Genomic DNA, 14,266 nt, shown 5'->3' with positions numbered 1-14,266 from the left:
CATCTCGCATTTGTGGCCAGTAGTATCCCTGCTTCAAGAGGGCATGGGTTCTCTGCCACCCTGGATGACCTACCCACAGAGTGTCATGACACTCGCTTAGTAATGTCCTTCGCAAATCTCCAGCTTTTGGAACATACAAGCGCCCCCCTTTAGCCCACAGAAGATCATCCTCCATCCAGAACTGGCGAGTCTTGCCTTCTTTTACGAGCTTCAGGATGGTCCTGACAACTGGGTCTTTCTCCAGGTTTTCTTTAATGCGTTCCTTGAGTAGAGTGTTCACCACGCTAGCCGATAAACTAGCCATGATCTTTAGAGTCGCCAACTCCGCTTTGCGACTCAAGGCGTCAGCTGCCTGGTTCAAGCGTCCTGCCCTGTGCTCAAAATGAAAGTCGAATTCTGCCACAAACTCCTGCCATCGAGCCTACTTAGGGGTCAGCTTCGGCTGAGTAAGGAAATGACTCACAGCTGCATTATCCGTCTTCACCACAAACTTTGACCCCAGGATGTAATGCCTCCACACTCGCAAGCAATGTATAACTGCGAGGAGCTCCTTCTCCTGGGCAGTATACCTCCTCTCAGCTTCAGACAGCTTGCGACTTTCGTATGCGACCGGGTGGTCCTCTTGTACTAGTACCCCTCCCAGAGCATAATCTGATGCATCTGTCTGTACTTCGAAGGGCTTGCTAATAGTTGGCAAGGAAAGAATAGGATCCTTCATCATGGCTTCTTTCAAACTCCTGAATGCTTCAGCACACTTGTCAGTCCACGCCCAAATCACACCCTTTTTCAGAAGCTCGGTCAAGGGTGTCGCCCTTCTTGAGTAGCCGTCCACAAATCGTCTATAGTAGTTGGCTAGGCCCAAGAAGGAGCGGAGTTCTTTTACGTTTGTGGGGGCTTTCCATTCCTGGATTGCCCTCACCTTCTCTAGATCCATACGAATATGGCCACGTTCCATCACGTGGCCTAAGAACTTGATGCTCTCCTGTGCAAACGAGCATTTCTCTCGCTTCACATATAGCTGGTTCTCTCTCAACTTCTGAAACACTTGAGCCAAGTGTTCTTGATGCTCTTCTATCGTGGCGCTATAAACTACGATGTCATCCAAGTACACCACCACGAACTTATCTAGATACTCGTGGAATACTTGGTTCATTAGTGTACAGAAGGTAGCAAGTGCATTTGTCAACCCAAACGGCATTACTCGAAACTCAAATGCTCCGTATCGAGTAACACACGTAGTCTTTGGTTCATCCCCATCTGCAATCCTCACCTGATAGTAGCCCGATCTCAAGTCCAACTTGGTGAAGTATTTGGCTCCACTTAGCTGGTCGAACAAATCAGCGATCAGAGGAATGGGGTATGTGTTGTGAACTGTCACCTTATTGAGAGCCCTATAGTCGATGCACAGTCTCAAGATCCCATCGTGCTTCTTCTGGAATAGCACCGGTGCGCCATATGGCGCCTTCGACGGTCTGATGAAGCCTGCCTCCAATAGCTCTTTTAATTGCTTCCTCAATTCTTCTAGCTCAGGGGGTGCCATTCTGTATGGCGCTTTTGTTGGAGGTTTCGCTCCGGGCACCAGCTCTATCTGGTGATCAATCCCCCTCTTTGGTGGCAAGGCTTTGGGGAGTTTATCTGGAATCACATCCCCATACACCTTTAAGACCCTCGTAATTTCTAGTGGAACAATTTCTTCCACTACTTCTTCGAACACGGTGGGTACAGCTACATAAGTGGGCTCCTGCTTCCTCGCACCCTTCTTGAACTGTAAAGCTGATAGAAGCTTCACAGCAGGGGGTGGTTTCACCTTTGTAGGTACCATTGAAGGAGTCTCTCCCATTATGAGTAAGCTTCCAGTGGCAGGAATTGGAATGGCACCTTTCTCGGTTAGAAAGTCCATTCCCAAAACTACATCGAAGTCGTCCATATGGACGACCACCAAATCAATCTGCCCTTCCCACGTGTCGATTTTCACTTTTACCCCTTTAGCCACGCCAGTTATGGCCAAGGCTTTGGAGTTGACCGCTTTCATGCGGCCTGCATCTTTCTCCAGCTTTAGTCCCAGTCGCTTTGCTTCGAGTTCAGAGATGAAGTTGTGGGTTGCGCCAGTATCGATCATCACGCTCTTGGCAGGCTTGCCATTGATAGCGGCATCCATGAACATTAGCCCTTTCCCTAGGGTCTTCTTCCCTTTCTCGCCATGCTTCTTGAGAGCATTCAACAGGCGGACAGCGTCCATGTGCGCGTACTCTTCTTCTTCCTCTTCTCCTTCGCCCTGTTGTTCTTGGCCGATGAGGGCATTCAGCTTGCCCCGGAATTGGCAAACTGCCGACTTGTGTGGGCCTTTGCAAATCCAACAAGCTAGCGGCTTCTTCCCTGCAGCAGCATCTGTCCCACTGGAAGAATTTGACTCAGCTGTCCTCTTCTCTCCCCCACTCTTACCCTGCCAGGACTTCCCAGACTTCTTACTCCCAGCGCTACTTGAGCTGGCTAGAGGAGTAGCCCTTTTTCGGCAGGCTGCTCTCCGGAGTGTAGTCTGTTAAGCGTTCTGCAGCAGCTTGAGCGGTGGCCAGATCAGACACCCGCTGTCTTTGAAGTTCTTGCTTGGCCCACGGTTTCAATCCCTCGAGGAAGCAGAAGAGCCTATCCACTTCGGACATGTCTTTTATATCGAGCATCAGTCCCGAAAATCTCTTTACATATTCTCGGACTGTCCCGACTTGTTTAAGCTCTCTTAACTGGCGACGAGCTATGTAAGCTACATTTTCTGGCAGAAATTGCGTCTTTAATTCCCTCTTCAGGTCTGCCCAAGATGTGATGGTACACCTGCCATTCTCTATGTCATCATACTTGGTCCTCCACCACACCTTGGCATCCCCCGACAAATACATGGTAGCCATGGCAACCTTTCCGTCTTCCGAATCGGCCCGCACGACTCTAAAGTAATGTTCCATGTCAAAGAGGAAATTCTCCAAATCCTTTGCGTCTCTGGCCCCATTATAGGGCCTCGGCTCGGGTACTTTGGCTAGGCCATATTCCATACCTATCAGCCCTGTTGCAGGGGCATTCCCAACCGCTCGTATGGTCAGGTTTACCTTGGCAAATAGCTCAGCCATTTCTTCTCTGAGCACACCGACTGCCTCCCTACAATCTTCCGTCGTGTCATTTATGGAAACTTCTTGTTCCTTTAGCATGCGCTCTTCCCACCGAGGGGAAACAGAAGTACTTGTTGGAGTGTTTCTCTTCTCCAACGCGATAATTCTGGATAGAAGAACATCATTCTCCTTTTCCAACGCAGCTATGCGATTGTTTGCATCAAACGATCTCGAGTCCTGACTTGCAGAGGAAAGATCCCTGACCCTCTCGTCCAGGCCATCTAGTTCCCCTACTCGCTTCTCAAGAGCTTCGATCCTCTTAGTGTTGCTCACCATAGTGTGTTTTTGCCAAGCGCATTCTAACTTGGCTCTGATACCAACTATCACGGGCCGGCTATTTGGGAACTCCAACTAGACGGAACGTGCGACACTTGCAGACTCTTCAAGCTAGCAAGTCAGCCTACAACACACACCTACAGGCAAACAAACTCAGCGGTTAGCCACATACACATCTCGGACATGCAACGGGCGATAACGTAGTATGAGCAAGCACAAAGCAAGTCATTTCTAGGAACGTCCACACAACACAAAGCACACAACAAGGCAAGTGGCACACAATGGCCCAACGAAGGTAACAAACAAGTAACACATAAGCAACAAGGAAGCACACAGGGACAAGTATGGATAAATGTTATTTCATTAATATATAGCCTTGATAGGGCAAGGGAGTACACAGCTTTGGCCCCTATCTGCTGATGGCCATGGTGCTTCCCTAAGTCACCAGGTCACCTCCCCCTAAGGAGCCTTCTAGGGAAATAAAGTCTTCCCAGGAACATATATGATTTTTGTCTGGGAGACATATGCAATATTACAAAACTGCCACTACCCTATCCCATGAGGTTGCTTGGTGCAAGACTTGACTAATGATCAAGCACCAAGGCATGCTCATTACAAAATGGCTCCATGTGGGTGTGCCAAAGGGGCAGCACGCCACACTTGGCATGTGATACATGTGTAGCACAGTGCATAGTCACTGTACTACACACATAAGAAGCTTCTAGAAGTTTCTTTGTTCCACAATTTTAGTTATTTAAATATTAAAGAAATAATGAGATATTGTAATATGATTAAAAAATTATTATTTAAACAAAATTTGATAACTAATTAGTTATTTTCAAATTGTTTAAAATAACTATTATTTTATTTTTAATATATTGGATATATTAAATATAGGAAATCAGTTTTACAAAACGATACTTTCAGTGATAGAAAACAGATTGTGAAATCTCCCTGAGAGAAATAGAACAGTGGTACAAGCATACATCACTGTTATTCACAAACTTAGGTCCAAACTTTATCAAAACTCATGTGTTGAGAACATCTGATAAATAGATTTTGCCTATTGTTTTGTATAGCAAGCCCACACTCGTTTTTGAGTGTTGAGAACATTTTGGAAGATCTTGGTGTGAGATCTCAAGGATTTTTGCCGTACAAAAAAATAGCAGCAAGGAAGGACTTGAGGTAATTTTCTATTCATGTCTTTGATTCAATATATATATATGTGAAGAAGTAGATCTAGAAATCTTGTGGGGTTAAATTAACAATTTTGATTGTTGTTCCACTGCGTATAATCTCTGATTTGATCTATAAAAACCAACACTCAGGGTTTTGTTCATCGGAAACAGCGGTATGGCGAGCCTCTTGCCCACCATGCTGATCCGTTTCATTACCGTGTCTCGAGCGAGTAACCACCATGGTGAACTTTAATATGAATATTTTACAATAGCACTAATTTGTAGCTCTCAATCAAAGCACCAAACTATTGACGTGGTTTTTTGCCAACCGTGAATTATGAAAATATCTAGGATGGATCAGTGCTCAATGGTAAACCATAATAAGAAAATGATACTTAAAAACACTAGAAACGAAATATCAAGAACACTCGTCCATTTTTATGTGGTTTGGAGGTTAAAATCCCCCTAGTCCACGAGTCTGTATTATTACTGTTTATCTCTCTCTATTTTGACAGAGTCTTTGTATTACAAAAAAACAACAACCCTTCTCCCTATCCAAGGTCTTAGTATTTATAGAGAAAATCCCTGAATAGGCATTGGGGCCATCACGTGAATCCAAAATCCCTGTGTGACCTGTCTCACACTAATGATAAATATTACAATTTATCCACGAGGATAATCGAGGATAATCAGATATGTGATGTCTGATCATGCACGATTATATTACGTGTCTGGGAATTTAGGAATTAGTGGACATGTAATGTCTGACCACACACGTCTATATAACGTATCCAGATTTATAAAGATCTAGACAAACAACAGATCTCTAGCGTACCCCAAGCTGAGTGTAGCGTCAGCTCGTATCTCGGATGCTATGCTTCATAAGTGTTTCCAGTTCGTGCCTATTGCTTTGTATTCATCAGCTCGTGCTATTTACCTGAGGAATCGAACTGTCTTTACAGAGGAAATATGAATTTGTGGATCATCTATTACAGTTCTTGGCCAGCCAGCTGTATTCGAGCTGTCTAAAAGACTCGTGTTGAATTTTTGGATGCACATAATTTATATTTAAAGGTGTGAATAAATTAATTATATTTATTTAAATATGATATTAAGAGAGTATGAGAAGATGTCCTTGAGAAATTGGAAGAAAAAATGGTGAGAATTTTACTATAAAAAAACAAGTATTTATATGGAAAAAAAAGTGAGCAATTCTAAGTCATCTAAAAAAAAAAGAGGTATCCGTGGCCAGTTAAATAAGATATCTTAGGATAATTTCATGTTATATGCATGATAACTTAGTGAAATTTTTTAATATACCAACATAAGTTATTATCTCAAATATATGACAATTTCAATTTTTTAGACAAAATTACCCCTAACATTCAAACACTCATTTTCTCTCTCAATCTAAACTCACTCTCTCTCTAACATCTCTCATTCCCTCACTCTCTCTCTCTCTCATTCTAATCTTGTAGATCTCGAAAAAATACCAAAATTTAAAAAACAAATCATCTGAAACAGACATTTGAGTGAAAAAATATGAACTCCAAAAGTTTTCGTCAAATTTCAGTACAGAACATTGATTTTGCATCGAAATTGCATCAAAAAATAATCGTTTTGGCCAAAAATCAAGTTTTCATGATTACATCGCAACAGGATCGAAACACCATCGATATTGCATCAAAAAACCCTCGTTTTGGGCAAAAAATAAGTTTTTATGATTGCATCGCAAGAGCATCGAAACACCATTGTTTTTGCAAAATCGAAAAAGCATCGTTTTGGCCAAAAATCGAGTTTTCATGATTGCATCTCAACAGCATCGAAACATCATCGATGCACCATCGATTTTGCATCGTAACACCATCGATTTTGCATCGAAAAAGCATCGTTTTGGCGAAAAAACAAGTTTTCATGTTTGCATCATAAGAACATCGAAACACCATCGATTTTGCATTGAAAAAGTATTGTTTTTGCCAAAAATCAAGTTTCATGATTTCATCGCAAGAGCATCGATTTTGCATCGAAAAAACATCGTTTTGATGCAATTTAGTTGAATTTTTTATGCTGTTTCGATGGTGTTTCGATGCGAAATCGATGGTGTTTCGATGCTCTTGTGATGCAATCATTGAAACTTGTTTTTTGGCCAAAACGATGACTTTTTGATGCAAAATCAATGGTGTTTCGATGTCAAATCGATGGTGTTTCAATGCGAAATCGATGGTGCATCAATGATGTTTCGATGCAATCATGAAAACTTTATTTTTGTTCAAAAAGATACTTTTTCGATGCAATTTTGATTTATTGCACTAAAATTTGATGAAAACTTTGGAGGTTCATATTTTTCACTCAAATATCGGTTTCAGATGATTTTTTTTTAATTTTGGTATTTTTTCGAGATCTACAAGAATAGAATATTAGAGAGATAGAGAGAGTAAGAGAATGAGAGATGTTAGAGAGAAAAAGTTTGAATTGAAAGAGAAAACGAGTGTTTGAAAGCTAAGGGTATTTTTGTCTAAAAAAATGGATAATAACTTTTGTTGGCATGTTAAAAAATTATACTAAGTTATTATGCATATAAAATGAAATTTCCCATTTCTTATTATTTTAATGGTACACATGTATTGGACTGATCACTTGTCTTGCTAATAAAAGTAGGGATTATACTCATTTGGTACCCTATGTTTTTGCAAAGTATCATTTTGGTACACTCTGTTTTCAATAATGCTTATATGGTACCCTATATTTTAAAATCGTACATATTTGGTACCCTAAACTCAGATTTGATAGATAAAATTTTGTCAATTTTATCAAACTGCTGTCAATTATGTAAGTTACAAATTTAAATTTAATTATATAATTACATATAACTGATGGCAGTTTGATCATATTGACAAAATTTTATCTATCAAATCTGAGTTTAGGATACCAAATATGTACGATTTTAAAATACAGGGTACTATATGAGCATTATTGAAAACAGAGGATACCAAAATGATACTTTGCAAAAACGCAAGTACCAAATAAGTATATTCCCATAAAAGTACACAAGGACCTGGAATGTTTCAACGACATTATTAAAATGTCGTTTTGGCAGACCTTCGAGATAGGATAATCCAACCAAGCAAACGGTAGAAAACGAAGAATCCTAACATAATCCCAACATTAATCCATCGAGGGTCATCTTCCAATCCTCTACTCTTTAACACATCATTCCCGGTAAGCAAACACCGTGGCTGACCATCAACACTCTCTTTGTTCCAATTGAAACACTTACTTCTCAAGCTCCAATACTCATTGGTGAGCAAAGAGTCAAGCGGGTATCTATAAAGAGAAACGTAATACATAAAAATCCAATATTTGGGGATACTTTCCTTGGGGATGAAGTAACCGGAGAAGAGAAAAAAAGCTCCGAGAACCGTACAGATGAGTGAGTTCCCTGATATGAAATCCGGCGAGACAGCGCTGAGAAAGAGGACGAGAGAGCTCGCCATCAAGAGGATGAGCCAAACGACGAGAGTGAAGAACAAGAAGGCTGCGGAGGAGGGGTTCAGACCGACGATCCAGTAAAGCGGAACAGCAAAGATAATGGCCACTGCAAAAAGGAAAGGCAAGAAAACGACAGTGTTGGCAATCATGTACGACGATATTCTGTACGCTCCTCTAGAGGACTCCTTCATCAAAACTTGTCGTTCTTGGAGGAATATTGGAAGTGCTTCGACAGTAGAAGAGAGAAGAAAGCTGAGACTAAAAGCGAATAGCCCTAGTCTCTCAGCTACTCCTCCTTCATCTCTTCTCATCTTTACGTACACGCTTCCTAGCCCGAATCCTCCAACTAGGGCCTGCATCGTTCGAGCCAGAAAAAGCTGTTTCGTCCTGTAAATGATTTTCCAAAATCTCGAACACAGAAACATAATCTCTAATATGTAGTTTGCGAAAAAGCAATAAGTAGTACTATCCGTGGTTTTCCCAATATTTTGATCATGTTCATAGCCTCCAAAATCTTCTCGATCTGGCCACAAGACTACTTCCATATGGTGATCAGTGTCATAATCCTTTTTTGAATACGAGTAATCTTCGAGTGTGCGAACGATTTCCAAGGCGAACTCCAGAGCGTTTAGCTGAACGGGAATTTGGATTCCGAGTTTACCCACTATGGTTTCTTCAAGAGATTGAAGGCTTCCATTGTGGACTACAGAGCCACGAGAGAGAACCAAGTAGTTTGAGATGTATTGAAGGATTCGATAACTTGGTTGATGGATCGAAAGAACGACAGTTAGTTTTTTTGTTCTAGCCACCATTGATAAAAGCTCGATAACTTGAAGAGCCGAAGTACTATCTAGGCCTGAAGTTGGTTCATCGAGCAGTAGAATTGGCGGGTCTTGAATCATTTCTACTCCGATCGAAACCCTTTTCCGCTCTCCACCGGAGATTCCTCGATGCTCTTCGTCTCCTACAAAACTTTCCGCCACATTCCAAAGGCCTAACTCTTTCAACAAGCTTGACACCCTGGATTCTCTCTCTATGCAACCCAATCGCTTGAGACTAAACTTGGCAGCGAACATTAATGTTTCTTTCACCGTGAGTAGAGGAAGTAGATTATCTTCTTGGGCTACAAAACCGCATATTTTCTTCAAATGAGATGAATGGCTTATTGGATGATCATTAATAGAGATTGTTTTGGGATCGAAGTTGGTATAATGTTTGTGGTTTACTACTCTCCCGGATAGTATCCCCAAGAGCGTGGATTTTCCGGTGCCACTAGGGCCAACGATGGCAATAATTTCAGAGCTTTTGGCTGTGAAGGAGATGGATTTGAGTATGGAAACGATCTTGGTCTTAGAGAAGAAGGGAAGGAAGGAAGTGGTTGGTAACTGGGTATAATAGGAAAGATTTGTGACTGTGAGTTTGTAAGTGGGTTTCATGTATTGGTCATCATGAGTATGATGATGGTCTGACGGCGGAGAGTTGTTCAAAGAGGAAGGGCTCGCGGTTGACGTCTGATCTTCATGAGAGTAGTGATCATCTGAGTTGGAAAAGAGTATAACAGAATCCGTGTCTCCATTGTTAACGTTGTTTGCTTGCTGAAAACAAGGTGCCATATTATTTTATTGACTAAGTCTCTGGAAAAATAAAGATGATGATGATGATGATGATGATGATGAAAACAGGGTTTGATAATTTTAATTGAAATGATGATCATCTTGGAAGTAGAATATACCACGTGAATTGTTGGAGGGGTTAGACCAAACCAAGAATATTGTAAAAGGTGATCTTTTGTGTGACGGTTACGTTATATGGTGATATGGTTTGGCAGAGTTTGGTTATCCAAGAAGTTTGACCATACACCTTCCTTACCCTTTCATGTCCTTTATTCTCCAAGCTCTAGTTGCTTGACGAATGGAATTTTTCTTTTCTGATCAATGTACTTATATCAGTATACACTATTTTCTCTAATTTTATCCTATAATACTATCATCATGATTCATGTATTATCCCAAAATTTAGTGGTAATATATCTATACAACTCTTCTATATATTTAACAATTTTAGTTTTAACATATTTATATACTTTAAAAACTAATTCAAAATAAATATTTATTAATTATATTATATAAATTTAAATATTATATTATTATAATAATATTTAATACAAAATTTATATATTTAATAATTATATTAATATAAATTTAAATATTATAAAATATTATTATTATAATATTTAATATAAAAATAGATATTTAATAATTATAGTAATATAAATTCAAATATTATAAAATATTATTATTATAAGATGTAATATATAATCCTAATTTTTATAAACTTTTACTAGAATAAATTTAATAATATATAATACATAATTTTAATTTTTATTAAAAAAATTATCATTTATATTTAAAAAGAAAACATGCTATTTCTTATTACTTATTCTAACTTATATAAATATATATATTCATATTAAATAACAATAAATATTATAATTATATTATATATATGTCACGTGCGTACAAAAAGTAGTCTAACTACAAAAGAAATTAGAATAACACTTTTCGTCTATTAACAACAAATAAGTTTCTTTTCCAATCATTAATGTATAATTTGAATAATATCATGAATGTTTTCTACCTTAAATATTAAGGTAGTTTGTGATCTAAATGGTTGTCCTATCATATATTATTTTTTTTAAACAATAAATAATATTTTGATTTGATTTGATTTTAATATGTTTATTTCATTCCTTTATATATATATTGTTGACCCAAGATTTGGCCAACTGACGCGGAGTCAAAATGTGATTGATATGAATGAATGTATAGAGAAGAACGTGTGGCAAAAACAGTAAATCACACAAGAATTTTTATAGTGGTTCGGCCCCAGGATCTGGTAATGACCTACGTCTACTTAGACTGATATTGATATAAGAATCAGAAGAGTGATCAAAGAACTAGGGTTCGATGAGTTTCACTAACCTCTGAAGAACAGTACAATATTCCTAGTAAAATAATTATAATCTCAAATGATTCAAAAGCCAAAAGTCCCTCCCTTGAGCTATCTCTTGCTATTTATAGGCTCAAGGGGGATTACAAAATATTGTTACAGATATTCTCCCCTGAATAATCGGATACTCAGGAGATTGAGTGAGATAAATTCGGGATTACAAAGATCTTCCCATTAATGTTGCCGTGTATGCGGAACTACCGACCAGCCTGGTCGCAGGTAGGACTGGGCCGTTTACTACCTTCAGCACATCTTCTGGTCGATACTCTAGCCGAACATTTCCAGGTGTCAGCCACGTGTCCAGGGATCACTTGCCACGTCACAAATGCGAATTTATTGGATAACATTTTGCCCCCAAAGTTTATTTACTACGAACAGTAAATAAACTTTTGAACGAACGACTCTTCGGTAACCCCACCTGACGTGTCAGAACCCTACGTGTGTTCTTGAAAAATGTAACCCACTTCTGTCTAGTCATGTCCTTTCGGTTCCCCAGAAACGATTTTGACGGCCATCCCGCTTCCCCATACTTCGAAAAAGGGAAACTAATGATTATACTTTTTAATGCCAGAGACAAACTTATATAAGACCTTCGAAGTTTTCCTTTTCTCTTTACGCACGCCATTGTCTTTGCAGAAAACCCTAAAAACCAGAGCTTTAAACTTCTCCGGAGACAATCCTTCTGCACTTCCAGGACCCCGTCCGAGAGTTCTTTGACCTCCGAAGACCCTTTTTTTTTTCACCTTCACGATCACTTTCTTGGTAAGTTTTCGAATTCCCATGCTTCGAATCTTTCGTGGAGCATGCTCTTGAATGTGGACTGTTTGAGTTTTTCTGTTTCTTGTTTGCGATACTTGTAGACAGAATATTTTGTAGGCAAAATAAAGTTACGAGTTAGTTTAAAATTCAGGATCATGCTTTTTAGGACGAAAAATCGAAGTAAAAATTCGATCTTTAGGCTAGTTGAAAAATAAATTTTTCCCGCCCTAAGGGGAGTTGAAAAAGCTTTTCCAGAAAAACTTTTTACTTTCACCCTTTGATCCGTTTTTCAAACTGTTTGTGTAGAAAGATTTAGCTTTTTGTTAGAATGCTGTTGTATAAAAGCCTAACTTTTATACTCGACCAGCGTTATTCTAAAAGGCCTTTTTCAGTTCTATATCCTCACCTCCCCATTCTTCTGTTTGCAGACTTTAATGCCAGATTTGTGGGGAGATGAAAGACCCATCGACGACGACCTTCTTGCCCAGCTGCTCGAGGGAGAAGAACAACCAGCTGACTGTGTCCACGAGATTCCTTTCTCGCGATCCTCTTCCAAACCCCATCCTTCCTCTCCAATGGCTCGCTCCAAGTCTACTGGCAAGAAAAGACCTGAGTCCGAAAGCAACCCAAATTCTCCTGCCCAGCCTGATTTGCAGGCTAGGGTTCCCTCGACCAGTGGTCGAGAAAATCTCGCTCCTGACCCTAATATCCAAACTAGGGCTCGCCCTCGCCATCAGAATCCGCCTGATGTCGAGTGGTATACTTCCCCAGCCAGTCTAGTGACCCCTCGAATGGTCGCTAACTGCTTCAGGAAATTCCCTCTCACGGGGGTTACTATTATACGTCCTACCGCAGACCAGAGGGCTAACCTCCCAGGAGGTGCAAACAACGCCTGGTCCCGGTATCACATTGAGGCGGGAGCTTATCTCCCTGTTCATCCCTTTTTTGTGGGGGTGGCCAATTATTTTGGTGTCGCCCCCTTCCAAATAACTCCAAATGGATATAAGATGCTGGCCGCACTCTATATCCTGTATAAACTTAACAAATGGCCAGAACCTTTGCCCCACGAGGTCAACTATCTGTTTGACCTTAAATCTAACCCACAGCACAACGGGACGGGCTTCTTCCACTTCTGCCACCAGGAGACCGACCGGACGTTCTTGAGTGGCACTACCCATATATCAAACGTGGGGCACTACAATGAGGAGTATTTCCTTACTCCAGACATAACCAGCAACAACTTGGCCTTCGCACGAGGAGGTAGGAGCTTGTCTTTGACTGGTCGATACTCTAACCTAAGGTGTCTCCTTTCATTTTTCTCAAACTGTAATCTGTTTTTCAGGTCCTTGGTTACGTCCGACCCCAACCCCAACACCAGACATGGTGTTGAGGTCCAACACTCTGGCCAGGACGTCTGACGCAGCAAAAAGTGTCAAGACCCTGATAACTGAAACAAAATTGAGGCTGTCTGGCCTCCTGGCTCCTCGCCATGACACTAGAGGGTCCGTGGTGGACGAAGCCACTGCCGAGGGGGTTCCCGAGCAACAACCTCCTGTGCCTCCTCGGAGGAGGAGGCCAACGGGGGTTACAATCAGGGAACCCACGGGTAGCCCTTCCGCAGAAAGGCCTTCTGCTCCCCAAGGCAAGGGGAAACAAAAGGCCAAAGAGCCTATTGTTGACTTGGGAGAATCCTCTGATGATAATGGTAAATTTATTTCGCTTTTAAATGGTTTACCAATTCCCTGTCACTTGTTTGACGGGGATGGTAACTTTACATATGCTCCAAATCTAGGGCCAGACTTCTTCATGCCAGATAATGAGTATATGACTAATAGAGTCAATAGTGTAGCGACTAGTAGTTGTAGCTCGGGTATTTACTTTGTTACCTCCTTTCAGTTGTATAACATACTTTCACCTGCTTCTTTTCTTATTAACTTGCTGTGTTTACCTACATGCAGATATGTCTACTCCCAACATCTTCGACATGTACCAGGCCGAGGATGAAGAGGAGGTTCCTCAACTCCAACGGAAGCCTAAGAAGAGAACTGGTGAATCCAGCCGAGGCCCTCCAGCCAAGAAGGGTCGATCAGAAGACCTTCCTCAGGACGCGCCAACTGGGCAAAGTCCCGCGCCAACAGGGAAAACTCCTACCCCTCCTCCAGTTCCTTCTGAGTAGCAGACTACACCTTCCCCGTCGAATCCTCCAGCCGCGCCTGCCAGAGAGCAACCTACTCGTGAAGAAGCTCTTGGGGCCAAACTCATGAGCCGTGCCATTCGATCTGCCAGGGATCGTCTCGATCGCATCGGCAAAAGCGACCGTGTTAGAGCTGCAATGGTCGAAGCTGAAGACATGCCAGCCGACCAGATCCTGAACAGGACTCTGAACGAAATCTCCAGCGT

General features: G+C 41.0%; 1 protein-coding gene across 1 annotated transcript; it reads right to left on the bottom strand.

Annotated features, from left to right (window-relative positions):
- Window positions 1-7,175: 7,175 nt before the first annotated feature.
- On the bottom strand, window positions 7,176-10,119 carry LOC133788697 (ABC transporter G family member 23). Its single transcript, XM_062226266.1, has one exon. The coding sequence runs from the start codon at window positions 9,709-9,711 to the stop codon at window positions 7,687-7,689; it is 2,025 nt and encodes a 674-aa protein (XP_062082250.1). The 5' UTR covers window positions 9,712-10,119; the 3' UTR covers window positions 7,176-7,686.
- Window positions 10,120-14,266: the final 4,147 nt, after the last annotated feature.

This window comes from Humulus lupulus, chromosome 7, assembly GCF_963169125.1.
Source record: "Humulus lupulus chromosome 7, drHumLupu1.1, whole genome shotgun sequence".
Taxonomy (NCBI): Eukaryota; Viridiplantae; Streptophyta; class Magnoliopsida; order Rosales; family Cannabaceae; genus Humulus; species Humulus lupulus.
The sequence above is the reverse complement of the archived record's forward strand: the minus strand, read 5'-3'. Positions and strand labels throughout refer to the sequence as shown.